The sequence below is a fragment of the Haliotis rufescens genome, unplaced genomic scaffold (assembly GCF_023055435.1).
Source record: "Haliotis rufescens isolate VD_foot unplaced genomic scaffold, xgHalRufe1.0.p SCAF_2, whole genome shotgun sequence".
NCBI lineage: Eukaryota > Metazoa > Mollusca > Gastropoda > Lepetellida > Haliotidae > Haliotis > Haliotis rufescens.
In genome coordinates this window covers 76,942,280-76,965,383 of record NW_025963890.1, presented here as the reverse complement: position 1 = coordinate 76,965,383, position 23,104 = coordinate 76,942,280, and the positions used below count along the sequence as shown (strand labels likewise).

At 37.9% G+C, this 23,104-nt stretch overlaps 1 protein-coding gene across 1 annotated transcript in view; it reads left to right on the top strand.

Annotated features, from left to right (window-relative positions):
• LOC124125410 (multiple epidermal growth factor-like domains protein 10) overlaps positions 1 to 23,104 on the top strand; it is a 344,612-nt gene that overhangs the window by 82,629 nt on the left and 238,879 nt on the right. Inside the window, exon 10 of the mRNA XM_048400595.1 lies at positions 15,434 to 15,580. Within this exon, the coding sequence (XP_048256552.1) occupies positions 15,434 to 15,580 (147 nt within the window). The remainder of the gene's footprint in view (positions 1 to 15,433; positions 15,581 to 23,104) is intronic.

Here is a 23,104-nt window from a genome sequence, read left to right as displayed (position 1 = left end):
TCCTAAAATGATAGCATATAGCAAAACCTTTAAAATGGCAAAATGACTAGTGTCAATTTCTAACCCTCGTGTTTGGATGTTGTGTTTGTGTGTGTATGTATGAGTGTGTATAGGTTGGTTTGTTGTTTAACGCCACACTCAGCAATATTCCAGCTATATGACGGCGGTCTGTAAATAATCGAGTCTGGACCAGACAACCCAGTGATTGATATCATGAGCATCGAGCCATGGATTTGAGATCAATGACATGCATCAACCAAGTCAGCGAGCCTGACCACCCCCTCCCGTTAGTCGCCTTTTACGACAAGCATAATGGCCTTTTACGGCAAGCATGGGTTGCTGAAGACCTATTCTACCCCGGAATCTTCACGGGTTGAGTGTATTTAACTTAAATCATGAATCTTATGCTTGTTTCTCCGTGCTTTTACAATGTAACCCAAATTTTCTCGGGAATAATAAAGTATTCTCTTATTTATATCATTTCTGAACAAAGTGTCATATCAAGGTTAGATCTCTGTCAAAACAGTGCCATGGAAAAGCCAAACAAATAGCCGAGAAATAAAAGTAAATACTGCATTGCATTAATCTGCATTTCAAAAAAAATTGGCAATAATTCATGGAATGATATTCACCTCGAACAAGTTATTTCCTATGTAATGTATGTGTTGAATGACCCTGACTTTGTTGTCAAAATATTGTTTTGACATTTGTTAAATATGGGGATAAATGTCATCTCTGAATGTTTGACATGATTTATTATGATTAGGGTAGTTCTAAGTCGGAATCACAACCGGGGTCTTTTCATTTGAATCAAATGTACAACATGTACAGTTTGGACATTTTTCTGTGATGTGAATGCTACTTATGTTTGTAGAATAAAAGAGACAGTCATCTGTGCAGCATCAATGCAAAGAAAGACCATAGAAGAGCAACAGTGAGTGGTAAATATTTTGAGATTATTCTGTTTGGTTCATATGGTTATTTTGCAAATATGTCTTCAGTTTGTTCCTTATCGTTGTGGGCACGGATGTCCTATTATCTGAGGCACTACAATTTTCTGTGCAGAGTTGCATCTCTTGGGCTTAGCAGAAACCTATAGTCATGGGTTCAAATCCTGGTTCTCCCCGATTATGTTGCTAGGTTTGTCAGCATTATACACATGCTCGTGGGATTCATCAAAGACCTGCATCACTTAGGGCTTTCTTCCCACATCAAGCTAACATGCGGTGATATATCTGGAATACTGTTCAAAGCAGTGTTAAAGCCAACTCATTTATTTAACACTGCATCCAGCAATAGTTTGGCTATATGACAAGGATTGTAAATATATATTTTTCCATGTTGATGAGTTGAAACAATCACTAAATGACATCTCTTAAAAAGATTCCCAGCATTCCAAGCCTAATTAATAGATAAGGTAGTGATTGAGTAGGCTCATTGATCGCATGTAATCATACCACAGTGATCTGGGATATTGTCCATAATAGTTATCATCGGTTTGTCTGGACCGAGTTCATAACATTAGTCACTGGTTTGTCTGGTTGAGATTTGAGATGTGATTATCTTATTATGTTTAGCATATAACAAGACTCACATATGACAACTTAAGTGATTTTGCTGCCTTCTATCTGTAAGTACATGTGGCAACCCATCTTTTTGATTGCTAAAATCTTTTTACATAATGCTGCAGAAACTGAAGTCCTGCTTGAGATCCCTGGATGAGTACTCCAGGTTGACAGTCTGGAAGGACGAGACAAGGGAGTCTCAACAGAGGCTGCACCCCTTCAGATATCAGAGGTGATTTGCAGACAGCGATGGCGAGGGTCCTGTTATTTCAATGGAGGCCGACCGAGAAGTTGTATGCCAAATGGTACTGGGACACACAAAGGCTGGTCTGGCTAATGTGAGAAGACCAACCAATGCCAAGCTGGAGTGGAATTCTTCCAGGACATTCAGGAAATTCTTGTCTTGAGCCATATGGTAAACACTTGAAAGGAATGATAAATGTGGACCCAAACACCAAATGGAAAGTTCACAATTCTACTAACACAATGCAGCAGAGATAGAGTCTAACTGGTATCCCCTCATCCTGGTTCCTGTTCATCCATGGCAATATAGAAAGAAAAGGAGGATTGAGGGAAAGTAAGTTCTCTGAACTGGTGAACATAATCCGTAGGTACTGTCAAGCGAACAGTTATCACACTCTGTTATGAGTATTGAAGAATAGGATGAAATTGCATACTGCATCAGGAACCATCATGTGAACACTGTTCAATGTGCGATATACTATAGGTATATGAATAAAAGAAATTTGATTGTTGCTTATGTTTCATTTGCCAGCTGTGTAAATAGGGATGTTTCATGATTTTGCCTCAGTTTAATAGCCACACTTATCTTATGAAACCATGCATTGCTTGGGCATCTCAAGATAAATAACACATGTTTCCTTTGCTCTGAAAACGTCTGATGACACATTGATCTGTTATGTCAAAGGTCAAAGTCACAACCAAACAAAAAGTTTGTTTGTGGTCTAACTCTTCCTTTGGACAGGGGTCGAAGTTGGAAAAAGGTCGTGTGTGATCTATATATACTACATTTTCCCCTAAATTGCCTTTTCTGCAGAAGTCTTAGTAACTCTTATACATATACTGGTTACATTACTTCCATATTTTGGTCAATGATATGTTGCATTCTACCATAGGACTGCATATTTGGTTTATGTGCTGGATAGCTCTTTGAAATGTTTTTGAAATATTTATCACTGATATTGAAGGTCAAATTCACACTCAAAAGTGATAACTCTTGAAGGGTTGAAGTGTAAGATCAAGGCAATAGTGAAGGGGTCATTCATAAAGTATTTCTGCAATTATAACTAAAATGCCTATTTCTGGAGATATTTGTGAAGTATTAAGCACATAGTTGTTATATTATTTGAATACACATATATGTGCAGTGGTTACAACTCCAGTGTCAAATTAACTCTCAATCCCTTTTAATAATAGAATTCACAGTAACTGAGGAAGAGCTTACTGTAGTACCATAAAACTAGGGTAGGCAAATTTCAATGAAGTTAGTATTTTGGATATAACAAGTACATGTTACGTTACAAATAGTCTTATTATCATCTCACTAGGACTAAAGGCCCAAGTGAGCACATTGTCAATGACCTTTTCTTTTTCTCAGTACAAACTGGAAGTCTGGACATGAAATTTAAGGATATCATTATACGAGAACTGATGTTTGTTCATTAAATAGCATTAACATCTGAAAAGGACAATATATGAAATTGAACAATTGTCTTCTCCAAACATATTTTAGGAGGATATTTACCATTAAAGTAACCCAGAATATTACAACAGCTACCTGTAATGCACAGGCTAACATTTTTTACCAGAAGCAAGTCATGAAGAAAATTTGCATCCGGATACCTTCCGGAAACCTTCCAGATGCCTTCAGCAACCTTCAAATTGCTTGGTATTTTCAAGTTATTTTTTCTATGTGTTTCACACTTAAGTGAACAAAATGCACCCCCCAAATTTTGACATTTTTTGGGGGAAGGTTTCCGGAAGGTTTCCGGAAGGTATCCGGGCCGGATCCAAAATGGGTAGGTATCCGGAAGGTTTCCGGAAGACGGAAACCTACACTTTTTTTGCTGTGTGGAGTCTTGCTTTCTGGATCCTGCACACTATGATACGGTGCATTGTCCACGACAATGAGAGACTTGGTAGGCAAAGCAGGGACTAATTTATCTTTCACCCACTCCAGAAATACATTGCCGTTCATTTCTGTGTGGTAGTCCCTGTTGTCTTTGACCTTGGCTCTAAAGACGAGGTCACAGTCTGGGAGAAAACCCTGACCAGCAGAACCAGCATGGAGAACTATGAGTCTTTCACCCTTTCCCATTGGTAACTTTCTACCAGACTCCTTATAGTCACCAGTGGGTACCCACTAACTGCTGGCTGTGGGTGACGCATTTAACATTGTCTCATCTAAGAAGACGGGCTCATATCCTTCTTCACGTTTTTGCTTGATGGTACGAAGGTAATGATTTCGGAGACGAACAATGTCAGACCATTCACACAACACAGCCCTATACATACAAAGAGCTTTTGAAGCTCGTTTCAAGAATGTATTAATTGCATAAAAAGGCTTTGTTCTTTCTGCTTCACTTCTAAAGAAATCATACACATTCAACATAAACTGTTTAACATGTTCTGAGTACAGCATCTTGTTATTGAATGAACACTGTCACTGTGTAGCACGTGCAGACCGTGATTGCGCTGTTCCTTCCACGGTTTGTCCCCCTACGTGTCATGTTCACATTTCTATACAAAATTACATGATAGTTTCTTAAAGAACTTCATCCGTCATGGGTCTTAAAATAAACAAAATTCAGATTTTGTTTGGTACAGGGTATTCGTGGTCAAGTACCATATTGATGTTTCATACACTTTTCTGCATTTCGAGTTCTTTTGCAATTCATCTTTCTCATTTGGAGTCAAACAGACTGTAGTTATAACCGTAGTATTTAACATTATCGATGTTTGAAATCAAAATATATACAAAAACTGTAAAGTGGTTGGGTTGGGTTGCACATATAATTTCTTCAAAAGACATAATCACAATAATTCCCACTCGAAACCATCAAAATGTAAATATGAAATATAGATTATGTCATGGAATTAATGAGACTGTCCAACACATTGTCAGTGGATGCCCAGCTTGGCACAAACACAGAATCTTAAACGACATCATTTAGAATGGCTCAATCATTTTATTATCAACTTCGCAATGCTTGTGGTTTGGACACAGAGGTCCATCCATGGTACGACCCAGAATTGTAGAGGGTGTACCATGGAAAATGATAAATACAAAATGCGTTGGAATAGGCCCGTATACAGTCTCAGACGTATCCAGGCAAGCAAACGTGATGTTGTCCTTTTTTATAAAATCCAGTGAAAACATGTATGTCACTGAATTTTCTGTCACTTTTGACCCTAATGTGACTGACAAGATTCAGGAAAAAAACATGGCACATATGCAGACCTCGCTTTCATAATGTCACGCATGCATCCCAAGTACCAAGTTGTCGGACATTGATCTCGGTGCCTTAGGTTTGTAGCCTCCTAATCTGTTGGCTGACATTGGAGAGTACCCGGGTTTGCTACCAGAAATGGAGCCCTTCTGACAATCTGGGTAATGCAGAAGGCTGCAGGGGATAAGGGCCCTGAGCTGATGATGAGTCTTACAAGCTTGGCTGTGTCAGGATCACCCAAATCCTCTTTGCTGCATTGTTTATTTTAATCTGTACATAATAATGATAGTATTAATAATACTGATAATAATGATAACAGGCTTCTCTTTCTCAGCTCCCTCGTGAGTATACAATCCGAGCTGCCTGTGTACCGGGTACCCATTTACTACTGGTTCAACACAGACAGATTTCAAACAAAGTCACTTGCCCAAGGAAGCGCCACATGTGTTACATTTTTTTCAGTGTGGGATTCGAAACTCGAGAAACTCTCGGGTGCCAAGTTGCCGAAAGGTGGTCGCCCATACAAAGACTCTCCGCGACCAACGTTGCTTGACTTCACCAAATTTCTGTTTCCAGTACTTCTGTACTAGGCTCAGTAGGTAGACAATTGTTATGTGTTCATTAGTTTTATTGACGTATACATCGTTGGTGCGGACTTGTGTACATGCACGGACACATCTGTATTTTTATAATGCAATGCTGTTGGCATTTGGTGAAAACGAACGCATGGGTACCTCTACGACCCAACAGCTTATAACAAGGGTACAGTGTAGAGTAGAGAGTTTTGCTAATCCCCTGCTTGTTACAATTTTATTATTAAATGGATTAACCCAAACAAAGAACCAATCTAAATGACTTTTAAATATTTGAATCATTAAGCACATTGACTGGAATCATTGTTTCTGAGTAAGCACTTCCATATCCACATACTGTATAAGTTATAATGACCAACTTGATATAGTATCACTAAGTGTACAACGATCAAATGTACATCACAGGTAATACTCTGATAAACATTTGCTTCCTCAAGGAATAATGACATACCGAAAGATCAAGGAGAACATTTATCGTTGATGGAAAATATGTAGAATGAAGCTTAACATTTAGCAAACGATGGTATATTGAGACTTGTGAAAAGGTATTGTTCATAAAATCGCATGGTACTTCACACCATGCTTGCAGAGATGACTTCATGTTTCAAGCCCGTTTTTAGGGCTTAGTTGTAAATGATCTTAATGGAAACTGGAAACAGGTATATTTAAAATACAAACATGGGCGAATACAAACGAACAGCAGCTATCATTACCAGCATCACCTGTTGATATCATCTTTCCTATGCTGATTTAGCATTTTTCTCAATTATCAGGTACTGGAACAAACGTTGCTCAGAACAAACCCGCATGGATGAGCTCAGTCTATCACTCGAGTCCTCCCGCCAGTGCAGCAGTCGATGGAGTAATACTTGCATACAAATTCGAATACGCAGTCGTCACCAACCCGTTTCAACCAAATGGCTGGTGGAAGGTTGATCTACAAACACAAGTACAGTCAGTTAGGGTTACCCTGTACTTCAGAACAGACTGTACGTATAGATTTATTTCCGTATTTGAAATTAATTTAGTAATCACAATCCTTTGTTCCTGGAATGACATAAATGTAACTATCATTATGTTAGAAACCTGTCTTTTTCTGGATATGTGTATTGAAATTCAAAATCATGTCAATCACTATGCCAAGGCTTATGGCATGGGGGATTATTTCGATTTTAATGACTTGTTATATACCATCAGCTCAAGCTGTTGTTTACGTTTTTGTGACAGAAAAATGTGTTAGGGAACACTGTAAAGATGATGTGGATATTATTAAAGAACGAGGGAAGAATAAGTATGGCTAGTGACGACACAACGACACAACGGTGAGTTCGCTTTTGAATCAGTACTGACCCTAATCATCATAAAGGGGTGAATGATCGTAAAGGGGATTCAAGGGCTAAGGATAGAGTTCCGGGTAACCTATCCTAACACTTGCGACATTTGGATGTGTTCAGCGCCAATATTATATACCTAATAAACTGCATTCTTGTGCAAAATTATGACAATCAATGAACCGAACAATATTATATGTATGTTACCATTTATAACCAATTTATCCACTTGAATAACGAGGAAAACACAATATAGAATATATATGAAAATAAAAATGCTTTCGTAAACTAGGGGTTACTTTAATATGAGCCGCTGGTGGCTATATTTAGTAAACAAATAATCAAAACTCTCAACACCGCTGGTCGTATTCAATGACATTGCGTGTAGAGATAATGGATGACTGGGAGGAGCTTATGCATACTCTATGACCCCTGACGTCACATAGCATTGTTTCGCCTGTGTGACTGGCAACAAAATACAACAAATTACGTCATAGGATATTGTCACGTGATTGAAAAGTTGGTGGTACTGTATTCTAATGGTAGGCCCAGAAACCACGTGTAAATTATATGATGCGCACTTAAAATCTCCACGTAGTTTTTAAAGATGTTAACTGAAGCTTAATGATTGCTCTGACGCTTCTTTTGGTATTAATGCTATGCTAGGATTATTCAGTTATAGTCCACCACAAGGTAGTATAAGTGCCCACGTACAAGAGTGTTTTCCTTATTGCATAAGGAGTAATTCCTTTGTTTTGTTTTGTTGTAGTCTTTTATCAAATACATACATGCGCACAGAAGTGTGCAGAAGTAATAAACTTTTAAACCTTGGTTCTCAATTTTGTCCATGTTTCACAAGACTGCCTCAGTGTTGGATCGGTAAAGTGATGACTGCTAGAACCTAAATCACGTTTGGGAAAGACAGTACATTTTCATAAATGAGTATGTCCTACATTTAGTAAAGTATATATTTATACTTGTTTCAGACAAGAAAAGACGTAATGGCGTGCAGCTCTACACATCTATGACAAATTCCCCTGATCCAAAAGAAGGAAATCTATGTCACAATGTAACAGGATGTCCTAACGGTACAGACATCCCTGATGTGCTGAATGTCACATGTCCCGGGACCTGGCGCTACCTGACGGTCTACACAGAGACTGATAATGATGGAGTTGGTCCTATATTAGACTTTGTTGAAGTACAGGTGTGGAGTAAGTAACCTGTTGGGCTTGAATCAGTATATTTATAAAGTATATATAATATACTTGTTAGAAAAATACCAAGTAATACTATTGTGTCACATTTTACAGTAAAGTACGACTTCATATATTTTACAAACTGATATTACGTAGCCTACTTTTCAGTATTTTCTTCGTCAATGAGTATATTTTTGTTGTCCATATGTGTGAACTAGTTGGGAAGGATTCACCAACCACATCACACACGTTTTGGGGAACTGTGTTCAATTACCTTATGTCACTTCAGTGTACAAAAATACATTATGGTAGCTCTCTGTACATGAATTGAAATGCAGGTTCAAGGTACGCATGAATAACTGACAAAAAAAATATTATATAGCAATAGTCCATCTATATGACAGTGCTCAGTAAATCATACGACAATCCAGTGATTGACATCAAGAGCACCGATATAGGCAAAAGGGATGTAATGACATGCATCATTAGCGAGTCTGACCACCCGATCCTGTAAGTCGCCTCTTACGAAATAGTTGCCTGAACATAGCATAACACATCATACAAAATATTTGTCTCAGCTCCTACGTATAATGTTTGAAAATGTGTCACTCGGTTCTGTCACGTGTCAGCCGTTGTTGAGCCCTGCTGGAAACAAATGCTATTTAACTTCAACGTACAAAAAACAATATGGCAGCTCTCTGTACATGAATTGAAATGTAGGTTCAAGGTAATGTAGGCATGAATAACTGACAATGAAATGTCCGATCGTGAAATATTTAGGGTCGTTAATAGCAATAGAGTCCCAGGATTATTCTAAATGTCATGGAAATGAAATTCTGTCAAACATTTGTGCACAGTCGAATACTTGACATCGGGAATTGATTTATTAAAGGTCAATGTGAACGATGTTCCATGAGTGATGCATACGCACTGTTAGACGACCTTCAGCAAAGGTCAGGAGTTCTGATGTGTAGGTGACACTTGCTCGGGAATAACAAGTTTTGAATAACCGATGAAACAGATTCTATAATGCGCAGTTTGCAAATTAACGGTGATAATTATATGAATGGATCACTAAAAATCAGCGATGACACCAGGTGTTCGCGAAAAGGGTACCCGTAGTAGTTTAGAGTCCCACAGATTGGCAGTTTGTCTTCAATATATTATTGTCTAAATTATAAAAACTGTTTTATGTGCTATTGATTTCTTCTAGTACCAAGTAGTCCAGAAGCCACAGATTGAAGGTCGTAACGAAAAGACCACCAGGCTACTTCACGCTTAAATTACTGATAAAAAGTCCGAAACTACTTTCTTGGAAAATAACAAAACAGTCACGCCATTCCATTCATCACCTAGATAGTAGTGAGTGAGTATGGCTGTACATCGCTTTTACCAATTTTCCAGCAATATCACTGCGGGCCCCACAAGAAATGGGCTTCACACATTATATCCATGTCGGGAATCGAACCCGGGTCTTCGGCGCTTTAACCACTCGGTTACCCGACCGCCTCTCCTAGATAGTAGATACCTTGTCTCATATTTTGCATCCCATAACCGGTCATGACACCTTATACATTTGAATATGACAGTCTTATATACTAGCATGCACCCCTGAGTACTATGGAGCTGACTGTGGCCAACTCTGCGCTGACCGCCATTGCAAGATGGACTCCAGCTGTCCTGACAAGATACAAGGGCAGTGTGTCGGGGGATGTGCGGCGGGGTATCAGGGAACAGATTGTACTCAAGGTAATGTTTTAAGCACGGTACATAGTATTTTGTTCAGTCATGAATTTTTATTGCTTAATTAATTATTGTTTCAATTTAACAACTCTGAACGTTTAAATTGTTCCGTCTCGTATCGTACATACTCAACAACAAGATTTCTATTTTCAGGTCATTGTCATTATATAAACATATGGCCGTAATAGTAGTTTCACGTTTGTGGATACCTTACAACATGTGTTCAATACAGAACATAATTTCAATTCCATATTTCGTTTCCGGAAATCATCTTGTTTCATAGCTCATTCGTCCAAATGTCAAAAGCTACGTTTTGATACACGACGTGAAGCAACGCTCCATTAATTCGTAATAGCATTATCACATCACGATTCGAGATATCAGTGTAAAAAAGCTACAGTTGATTACCGCTAATGTTTGAATGAAATATAAAATGCTGACTGAAAGATATATATTACAATTCATACAAGCATCCATATCCAAGCAACATGTCTTTGGTTCGTTAAGCTGACGACACTGACTCATATCAAGGACTTTTGATTTAGAATACGAGGCTTATTCCGTTTTGTTGTCTCCTTATACAGTCAACTCATATCGAAAATTAGGGAATTTATAAACGTTTATGTTTGCAAAAAGAAGAAAAGTTTCTATTAATGTGTGGCCTCTCTCATGTCAATCCAAGCTTAAGAAATATCATAAATAATGTGAATTCGGAAAGTACAAAAATATATACCTTTGTAACGATAAAGAATGTAGCGAATTTAGCGAAGTAAACACGTTGCTCATCATCCTTTCAGCCTGTGATCCTGGGAGATATGGAGAAGGATGTAGCAAGTACTGCAGGACCCGTCACTGTAAGACACCATCTGACACATGTGATCACGTGACTGGCATGTGTCCTGATGGGTGTGAAAGTGGTTTCATCGGAACTGACTGTTTCCAAAGTAGGTATATTGATTCATATTTCTTAACGCATTTCATGAATGTTTTGTATTGGTAACAGTTTATGTTGGTGATTTAAACATTTCACTTCAGAGTTCATTGAACTCAGTCCACTGATATAAACAGAGGATGGATGAAAGTTTTCTGATCAGTTTTCGGAAATGGTAAAATCGAAAAAAAGGTTCAAACGTTGAATTTGGAAAATATAGTCATTTGACGAGATAGAAGTGCTGCTATATACAATAATCAAATGGAAACATCGCGGTTCATAAACATGGGGGAATTTACAAAACAACACTCAGGAAGAAGCGTGAATAAACACGATAATGTCTGTCATTTAATGAATATCAATGATTCAGTAGCGTGTTTGTCCTCTATGTCCAGATATGCATGCGTACTCACGACGTCGGACAAGGATCGTTAGGCGTTTCATGACGCCATCAGTAATTGTCCCCTATTCCTTTCTCTGTGCCTGTACAATCTGACCTCTTTTTACTGGGAGATTGGCACGCCGCCGGATTATCTGGCCACATCAGCAGATCCAGAAAGAACGCACGTTGCTAGTTCCTACGTTGGCAAACTGGAACTCTACGTGCCAGACGCAAACGCGGAAGTCGATGCTGCTTCGTGATCGTGTCCCTATGACGTTCGTCGATGCTCATGACCATGTCAGTCACTGGATTGTCTGGTCCAGACTTGAATATTTACAAACTGCTGTCGTATGGCTGTAATATGGCTGAGTGGGGTGTTGAACAACCACGAAACAACTGGTACGCCCAAGAGCAGTCACATAAGATAATTTTATATTGAGGAACATGTTTACCTTGGTGCAAGGTGAGGCGACAGCAGTCTTCCATGGTTGTGAAGTAGCCTTCCACATCATGACCTGCCTGCAGTCCTTCCAGTCACTCTGTCTCGCCGCATGAATCTAATGATCTTCGTACAGTTGATTATTGTCCCCAAGTTCAAAACACAAATTGCTCTCCCTCGATGTAAAGCGGGCGATGTTGTCGCCTTCTTGGGCGTTTTACTGTTCACTGATGACCTATTGTGCCATGGTCACCTTTTTATATCCATATGAGAAAGATTATCATGCTTCTTTAGCAGTGAAAGTTTCATCAATGAAATCATTTTACGCTTGCAGCATCGCCAAAACGCAGCAATTTGCGACGAGCTGTAAACAGCTGCGTTACGTCGAACAATATTGGAACCTCTAAATAATTCCATTAACGTGAATTATGATATTATGTTCCAAAATGATTGGCAGTTTGTTTAAGGATATAATTTAAATTACAGATGTTATAAATTAAATCATATCTGCAGCTAAGAGACAGACAGACAGACAGTTTATTCAGTAAGAAGGCCATAGGCCCATAATACAGACAATGGTTGATTGCATTAACTATGCATACCAATGAAGAAATCGATTTAAGTTCTCTTAGCCATTGGACTTGATATAGATATAAACATGTGTTATGTACAACATCAAAGTTTTCTGACGAAATAATTTCAGTAAAAGATGTTACAGTTTGAAATTTGATATACTGTTTAAGATACATATTTCTTAGAATAACAACTCTGAACGTTTAAATTGTTCCGTCTCGTATCGTACATACTCAACAACAAGATTTCTATTTTCAGGTCATTGTCATTATATAAACATATGGCCGTAATAGTAGTTTCACGTTTGTGGATACCTTACAACATGTGTTCAATACAGAACATAATTTCAATTCCATATTTCGTTTCCGGAAATCATCTTGTTTCATAGCTCATTCGTCCAAATGTCAAAAGCTACGTTTTGATACACGACGTGAAGCAACGCTCCATTAATTCGTAATAGCATTATCACATCACGATTCGAGATATCAGTGTAAAAAAGCTACAGTTGATTACCGCTAATGTTTGAATGAAATATAAAATGCTGACTGAAAGATATATATTACAATTCATACAAGCATCCATATCCAAGCAACATGTCTTTGGTTCGTTAAGCTGACGACACTGACTCATATCAAGGACTTTTGATTGAGAATACGAGGCTTATTCCGTTTTGTTGTCTCCTTATACAGTCAACTCATATCGAAAATTAGGGAATTTATAAACGTTTATGTTTGCAAAAAGAAGAAAAGTTTCTATTAATGTGTGGCCTCTCTCATGTCAATCCAAACTTAAGAAATATCATAAATAATGTGAATTCGGAAAGTACAAAAATATATACCTTTGTAACGATAAAGAATGTAGCGAATTTAGCGAAGTAAACACATTGCTCATCATTCTTTTCAGCCTGTGATCCTGGGAGATATGGAGAAGGATGTAGCAAGTACTGCAGGACCCGTCACTGTAAGACACCATCTGACACATGTGATCACGTGACTGGCATGTGTCCTGATGGGTGTGAAAGTGGTTTCATCGGAACTGACTGTTTCCAAAGTAGGTATATTGATTCATATTTCTTAACGCATTTCATGAATGTTTTGTATTGGTAACAGTTTATGTTGGTGATTTAAACATTTCACTTCAGAGTTCATTGAACTCAGTCTACTGATATAAACTGAGGATGGATGAAAGTTTTCTGATCAGTTTTCGGAAATGGTAAAATCGAAAAAAAGGTTCAAACGTTGAATTTGGAAAATATAGTCATTTGACGAGATAGAAGTGCTGCTATATACAATAATCAAATGGAAACATCGCGGTTCATAAACATGGGGGAATTTACAAAACAACACTCAGGAAGAAGCGTGAATAAACACGATAATGTCTGTCATTTAATGAATATCAATGATTCAGTAGCGTGTTTGTCCTCTATGTCCAGATATGCATGCGTACTCACGACGTCGGACAAGGATCGTTAGGCGTTTCATGACGCCATCAGTAATTGTCCCCTATTCCTTTCTCTGTGCCTGTACAATCTGACCTCTTTTTACTGGGAGATTGGCACGCCGCCGGATTATCTGGCCACATCAGCAGATCCAGAAAGAACGCACGTTGCTAGTTCCTACGTTGGCAAACTGGAACTCTACGTGCCAGACGCAAACGCGGAAGTCGATGCTGCTTCGTGATCGTGTCCCTATGACGTTCGTCGATGCTCATGACCATGTCAGTCACTGGATTGTCTGGTCCAGACTTGAATATTTACAAACCGCTGTCGTATGGCTATAATGTGGCTGAGTGGGGTGTTGAACAACCACGAAACAACTGGTACGCCCAAGAGCAGTCACATAAGATAATTTTATATTGAGGAACATGTTTACCTTGGTGCAAGGTGAGGCGACAGCAGTCTTCCATGGTTGTGAAGTAGCCTTCCACATCATGACGTGCCTGCAGTCCTTCCAGTCACTCTGTCTCGCCGCATGAATCTAATGATCTTCGTACAGTTGATTATTGTCCCCAAGTTCAAAACACAAATTGCTCTCCCTCGATGTAAAGCGGGCGATGTTGTCGCCTTCTTGGGCGTTTTACTGTTCACTGATGACCTATTGTGCCATGGTCACCTTTTTATATCCATATGAGAAAGATTATCATGCTTCTTTAGCAGTGAAAGTTTCATCAATGAAATCATTTTACGCTTGCAGCATCGCCAAAACGCAGCAATTTGCGACGAGCTGTAAACAGCTGCGTTACGTCGAACAATATTGGAACCTCTAAATAATTCCATTAACGTGAATTATGATATTATGTTCCAAAATGATTGGCAGTTTGTTTAAGGATATAATTTAAATTACAGATGTTATAAATTAAATCATATCTGCAGCTAAGAGACAGACAGACAGACAGTTTATTCAGTAAGAAGGCCATAGGCCCATAATACAGACAATGGTTGATTGCATTAACTATGCATACCAATGAAGAAATCGATTTAAGTTCTCTTAGCCATTGGACTTGATATAGATATAAACATGTGTTATGTACAACATCAAAGTTTTCTGATGAAATAATTTCAGTAAAAGATGTTACAGTTTGAAATTTGATATACTGTTTAAGATACATATTTCTTAGAATAACGCCCTATACAAGTAAAACATGGAATTCATCTTCAATAAAAGATATACCATTTTCCTATACAATATGTACATAATCGTTCAGTGTATGGTACATTTGTGTATCTCCCCAAGTCAACTGCAAGTATAAACTTGCTACATCTGAAACGAGTCATACATATTCTCAGATGTACTGGTATGGGGAGTGTAAGATATTTTTTCTTCATTTAACAGGAATTTAAAATGTTCATAATAAAAGGTATCAGATATACTATTGATAGAACTACACCTTGATTGCTGAAGGTTATCAAATGATCTTTGCTTTAAAAGATGAAAAAATATCTTCACATTGCCAACTTCTTGTGTTAACCAAAACCTGATTAAAACAAGATGTTCTTAATGTGAGTAACCCATGTGGTGCGACCAGAATGGTCTTGTGATCTGAGCATTAAATAGCATTGGCGAGGCAGTCTGTGCTCGTCCAGACGCAGTAGCCTGCACCAATACTTGATGGCCCCTTGATGTTATAGTTTAAATCATATCTGCAGCTATTAGAACTCTCTATGAAATACTTACAAACTTACACCAGTTTCACTTTTGCCTTATTCAGCGTGTACCAGTATGATGTACGGCCTTAACTGTGCCAGCAACTGCAATTCCCGACACTGCAAGACACCCTCCTCTACATGTGACAGAGTGACAGGACAGTGTCTTGGTGGGTGTGAAGATGGATGGACAGAAATAGACTGCTCCAGAAGTAAGTCAACTTGTACCATTATAATATAATAAACAATACTGATCGTTTAGTAAAAAAACATATTCGTATTTGTGCTTGGTTCAACATAAGCACTGATTGAACAGCTATTGAATTTGAATTCATACAAATAAATCAAAATGCACAATATAATTTGTGGATTCAACTCAGCATTAACATTGCATACACTTGTTAGAAGTAGTAGTATAGGTAATGGGGATTCTGGACCACATCCACTGGAGCCAGATTTATATACCTATACCACCACTACAGGGGGATTTTTTTATGCAAAAACGCTGATGCGATTCAACGATCGTCATGATATTAAGTTAAATTGGCTCTAGCTCACCACTACCTGGAGCCAATCAATGATACCATTAGTACAGAAACGATGATGAGACTAAACTAAATTGTAATGAAAATACTCTCTATTATATTTATTGATACGTATACCATTATTTTTAACAAAGTGATATTCAACATTTTTACTAAGTTCTTCATTCATTTTACTAGGAGACCAGACTATATACTCTTCTTGGTAATTGGAAAGAAACAATTGATGACCGTATTTGGTTGGTTTGACATCACTGATATAATATATGCCTTGTGGTAATTCTCTCCATTTGACAGTTTTGTCCCTGAGCATAAATGCTTTGGTAGCTTTTTCGAGTTCTTCCTTTGTTGGTATGTAATCCTCTGTTATTATATACTTATGTAAGCATTCGTTTAAATGTGATCTAATGATAGTAAGCAATCTATTTTTAATCTCCAACCAGTTCTTTGGTTTTGGCACGGAATAATTGTCATGCTTGTTGTCTCCCCTGTTCTATGAAATTTTTTTTCTGATCTTCGCTAATATCACTGGTCTTACGAGAATTTGATCGAATTTCCTGCTTCATTGCGTTGTATTTGGTGAGTTCTGACAAAACTAAATGAAATTCCTCCTCGAATATCTTACAATTAGCCATTGCTGTTGAAATATGATCCTCATCGCTGTTCAACTTTTGCTTCAGCGAGTATCCGAATATTATCATGTTTTAATGCTCTCTTTTGTAAATTACGAGAAATGAATTTTTTTGCTATTCCTGCCAGTCCTGAGACTCCAGCTGCTATTTCCATGCAAAGTACGATAGGCACGGCGATTATAGTTGATAATAAACCAACACCAGCTACACCAAGTCCCATGCCAGCTGTTACAAGTGCGGTGTCAACTCCGTCGAGAGCATTCACGGCTCTGCGATACTTTTTATACAGTCCAAGTCTCAACTCCCTCTCCTTCTATATTCGATGGTTTATGTTGCTTATTTGATGTAATTTAAAACAATCAACAGTATCCATCTTCTCATTGAGCGCTGGATATAAACCCATAGTGTATGTGATTATATCATATAATAGTCTTTAATTGGTCTTGCTTCAATGTTTTGAGAGTATACATCAACCTTATTAAATGTATGTTATACGGCATGAATATCTTAGTAAGAGAAACGCTGTCACTTTTAATAATTTGGACCCCCCTCAAGGGTTGCAATGGGTAATGCTCCCATATAATACTGCAACGTTGACGTTGGTGTTTCTTTAGCAATTTAATTGATAGACCTTGTAATATTTCGAAGGCATCTTCTGGTGCATCTCCGAACAAGACTTCAATAATAAGCGTAGAAAGATCAGGTATCGCACTCAAGTTATCTTTAATACCATTGAATTCAGTAACCAAATTTAAACAAACATTTTTTACTGCTGGACGACTAAATAACATATAACCTTAGTTTTCTGGCAGGGGAGAGACTAACACACTTTTTCCTTTTGCTGGGATATAAGCCCCGAGTACGACCCCACTATTTATCATCTTATTTAAATTATGTGCCTTACCCGTCATCACATACGGTGGGGTAATGATGATATTCAGTAGCGAATCGATTTTTGCTTTGATCATAGTCCATTTATTATCATCGTTTGCGAGTAAGATTGTACGAAGTGTTTTTATTGAGTCTACTAACGTCGACATCGCTTAAATCTCCTAGGTAACCCCTGAATGTAACTTCTTTCCGCTTGTATACATTATCTTGTAAGTGTAAAGCATATAACCTACCATGGGTACCGGGTTTACCGAATCCTTCTGTGTCTCCGAGATCGGAAAGCGCAATTGTATTACATTGTCTGAGTGTTCCAGGGCCTGATGAATCAACCATTATTTATAATATGGAGTGTTACACTCAAGTATCCTATATGTACAGATTGATGTTTTAAATCTAACGCAGAAATTTTGAGGTCTGAAATAAACCCCTCTTTAATTTTTATATTGTAATGATGAGAAAGATTCCATTCTAACGCTATTATATTTTTCATCTTTGACTGGAATAGCTCTGAGTAGAGTTGAAGGACTTTCAAGTTGAATATTATCAGTCTTACTTATCTGATAAAGATGGATGCACAACTCTTTATAGCGAACTAAATCGGGCAATTTAAATCCCCCAATGGTATTTGTCAGTAGCACTGTTTTCAGTTATAAATATCTCATTATTTCTTCTCACATCACCTATATTGATCCACCGTGGGTATTACGTTACATCACAGAGGTTGACTTCAAGTTGATCATCCAAGTTATCGATAGTATGAAGTAGTTCAATAGACTTACCATTTGTTATTCCTGGGAGTGTAACATACATATTAAATATACAATGATACTATATCATAACTTGAATATGAAATCAACTTACATTACTATCAGTCGTTTTTAGTAAGTGCCTCTGGTGCTATTTTGTGTGTGTTAAATTCCCTGATATCTTTGAAAAATACAGTGTCACGGCAACTAGCGATAAAATGGTGCAAGATTGGTTTCACAATTTTGGCAGAACCAGTTAAACTTTGTCATATGGTGTGCAACAACAGGATGTGGTGTATCTCTTTATGCCCCAGGATTTGAACTAAATAAGTCTGTTTTATCATTTCACGTGTACTATCAGATTAGACGAAAACCTAAAAAAATTAGTGCCCCATTAACGCAGGATCGAGCAAGAAATGCATCAAATAATCCGTACAATATGTGTGTATACGAACGTATTTGTCAGGAATTTAATGTTTCTACGAGTAAAGATTGGCGTCTGAGTGCAGTTAACCATGGTCTAGGTATTCCGTACGCTGGTGCACACGCTGTTAAAGAAGTCAGCGATGATTTACTGAAAAGAGGTCGGCTTCTTCCGAGCTTTGCTCTCTCAAGTAATGAGTGGAGAGATGATCGTATGAACTTTAAGGGTGGTGTTGCTTTCACCGTCCAAAAGGTTGAGCAACCACCAGGAAATGCTTGGAATGAATTTCTTAATGATAAAACAGAAAATAATTTTACTCACCCAGGAGTTGTAAGAGTTAATGAATCAATAAGAACTTATACATGGGCAATTCTTGGTGCACAATCGCAAACACTAACGAGAATCATTGGTTCTGGGACGGCGCTCCATGCACAAAAACAGTTTGTTGCAATCGTGGAGGATGCCATAATTCACCAGTTGACATTCCATACTCTATAAAACGTTATCAAGATGTATTACAGTACACTCAATCCAAAGTAAATTACGTTTATTCACCGGGACTATACATGTCTCTGAGTAATATGGAACTTAAGATTTGTCAAGTGATAGGCTATAATAATAAAATTGTCATTGCTTCCGATCAACAAAAACCAGGTATAAATTCAGATATTAACACCGATTTAATAACGCAAACAAACACGGGTGAAACGGGAATAGTCAAGCCACAGACACCACATGTTTCACAACCGCAACCACAACCGCAAAACCACATGTGCCACCACATATTGCAGCTAAAAATCACCAATATAACGATGAAAAAGCAGCTCTTATAGTAGGTGGAGTCACGGCTGGTTTACTCATGATTTGGTTAAATAGTTCTTAATGAACTGATTTCGATAAATAGTCTTTAGCGGATACGTACAACAGCCCTGCAATTTCTACGATCAGTGCCCACAAGTTTTGACTAAGCCAAGTGGTGGTCTTAGCTAATAAATTCAAGAGCCAGGAAACAATACTCCCTATTATACTGGGAAGTACAGACGCGGCTTTCCCAGAGAGCTTTCCCAGTGCTGAACCTAATGCTTTCAAATGTCTTTTTATCCACTCTTTCACACCGTTTTTATCAGTAGGTGGTGTGGGTGGTCCGCTGCCACAGGTTAACGCGAGAGTCAAAGTCGATATAATAAATCCCAACGCGGTTAAAATACTAGTAATTGTTATCCCCTGTTCTCTGAACAATGTTTTAATTTTATCGGCCAGTGTAGTGTCATCATTGAGGACTTGATCAATAGTTTCTCAAATTCGACTGATTTGTGAACGAAGTGCCTTTTTATTATTGGAAGCTGCCTCGAGGCGGGCTGATCTTTCGTCTTCAGAGCTGCGCAATCTTTCTGCAACGCAGTATCTACTGAATTCATCACCCGCCTGCTCAAGTTTTGCTTTCTCATAAGCTATATGCTTGTCGATGAGTTCAACCCGCATTGTTTGCATTGCCTTGTCAAGGCCTCGTAATTCACTAATACTGAACTCCAAGGATGGTACCCGTAACGTTGAATTATCGTAGTAGGTATCAAAGATTTCCTCGAGACCGTCCGAGGCCAGCTCTGAGCTTTCTTCCAAATTTATTCCGAAGAACCTTAGTAGTCTTTGCGAAAAGTAGTTTGGCGAATAGCTTTTCTCGTGAGTAGTCGACAAAACTTAATTCATCACAAACAGTGCTGATACTGTGTTTAGCAGCTATCGAAGACAAGGCTAGAGGCATACGAGTACGAGAATTCATAAGATTAATAGCCGCAATAAAAAGTCGCAATGTTCCTTTACCATGTAATTCAAACTTTGAATAGTCACGACCAATTGGGCTAACATCTTTAAAGGTTTCGTAATAATCATTAACGGTTGATTGTAAAAGTTCATCGTTAAGATTCATGCCACCAAAGCTGGTTTCATCAGTACCCTCTTCGATTGTACTAGTATGAGTTATGTTATCTAGATGAAAATCATCCATTTTTATATTAAACATAAGGTTACATAATTTCATATAACAATGACTTCGCAATACGGACGCAAGTTAAACCCACAAAGTAGCCTTTGGGATTCATTAGAGGTCAAAGCAATTCGTCAGTCTGTAACTATACCTAATAACCCGAGTACCATTGATCAGAATCAAACGCTTCTAATGATGTGTTAGTTCCGGGAACTGTCCGACTAGCATATATGATTAGTTTGACTTCTGCTGACGTTAAGAGGGAGCCTGTTCAAAACATTGGTCGTGCTATCGTTAAGAAAATCGTGATTAAAATTAGTGGTAATGAGGTTTTGAGTATCGATGATAGCAATGTATACTATTGTTACATGGATCTCTGGAGAACGGATAAAGAGCGGGAAAACTTACAGTACCAAGGTATTTGTAATCGGAACACATTGAGACTGTGTATGGGTGCTGATAATGGTGATAATACCGTTGTAAAAGATCAAGCTGTTGCCAGCACATTAGGTAACCAATTCTATATTCCGCTAGACTTTGAATTACTAGATAGTCACATGCCCTTTTATCAAGCATCCCTAGGTGATAGGTTAGAATACGAACTCACTTTTAATGACTATGGCAGAGTAATCAGAGCTGCTGAAGATGCTAGCTATTCCACTGACAATATCTCACTGGAGTATGATATGGTAACAGATCCTGAATTAGCCAGACAAATTCGTAACAAGTATACCGGAAGTTTAGCCATTTTGTACGATCGCGTGCTTCAACACTGAAAGATCACAAGGAACAAAAAAGATACGACGTGGAATATCAATCTAAACGTCCCCACAAGATCATTGAAGGCTCTTTTAATGTTGTTCGAGGACCCCTCCGATGTATTTAAAAGAAATACCGAGAAGTTCTACAATCCCAAGATAACAAAAGTAGAACTAACTATCGAGGGCGTGCCTAATCAATAATATAGTCAAGGAATGCTAGCGTATCAACAATGGGATGAGATTAAAAAACTCCCTTCTATGAAATGAAGGCCAGGAGTTAACTTGGTCGCGAAAGATCTGTCTCTCAGGAATGTATCAATGGGTGAATACCTCACCACGAAGTATATGCTATGGCTCGACATGCGAACCACGGAAAGGATGACCTACTACACGGTAGTGGACGGAGAATAGAAAATGCTAGTGAGGGTGTTACTATACAGATAACGAAGCTCCAGGAATCGGCTGGTAAATTAAACATATATTTGTATGTGATTATGAATGCGCAACTTAATATCCAGAATGGAAGATTCGTGCAAGCAATCCATTAATAATCTTTTACCTAAAGAACCGCACTGCGCTATCATCTCCGGGCAAATGGGTTGTGGAAAAACAGCTTTTATTCTAGATATTTTAGAAAGTCATTATCGGGACGTTTTCGACCATATTATTATTCTGTGCCTGACTATAAGCGTTAATAAAACATACCTATCGAGAGATTTGGTAATGAATGACAATGGGGTGTACAAAGTTGATTCAGGCGATCGTTTACAAGACTGTTTACGAGTATGTCATGAAAAATACAAAGGAGAATCAACCCTTTTCATAATAGACGACTGCAGCGCGAGTAAAGAATTTACCATAAAGAAAGATGTGATTTCATATTTAGCATTATCCGGTCGACATACTCAGCATAGCGTTTGTGTACTTACTCAAAAATACAACTCTGTTCTGAAAGATCTCAGAGAGCATAATTGGTTAGCCCTGTTTCATTGCAAAGACCGAGATTCATTTGAGGAATGTCTACACGAAAATGATGTTATTTATACCAAGCCCGAACGAGATAAAGTCAGAAAACTGTAAGCTTCAATGAAGCACTGTAAACTCGTATTAAAAACCGATCAACCAGCTGCTTATGCAATTGCTTCGCAAAAATAGCAGTTGCTAAGCAACATTATAGCAAATACAGAAACTGCTAAGCAAAAATAGAAACTGCTACGCAAAAAATACAGCAAAATTATAGCAAATATAGCAACTGCTAGGCAAAATTATAGCAATCTTAGCAAAATATAGCAAAAATAGCAAAAATACGATAAATTGAACATTAGCAAAAATAGTAAAAATATAGCAAAAATATAGCAAAAATGGCAACTACTGAGCAAAATTATAGCAACTGCTAAGCAAAATTATAGCAAAAATAACAAATATATAGCAAAATATAGCAAAAATAGCAAAAATATGATAAATTGAACATTAGCGGTTATTATGTAATGATGTGGCTTGAAATCCTCATTCTTTTGCAACATTTTATTATTACTGGTTGTATTGGATAAACCAATATTATATTATGTTAGACTTAAATATCTCCTTAGGTATTGCATTATGGAATGCGATGAAATCATCGAACAAATGCTCAAAGAACCAGATCAACATGCAGAAGAACATGTAGATAAATCTTTAGATAAACATAGAGAAAGACTTGCGTCTTTGGTAGCTGGTGGAAAATGTTCCTAATATTTGGGGTAAAATTATGCCAATT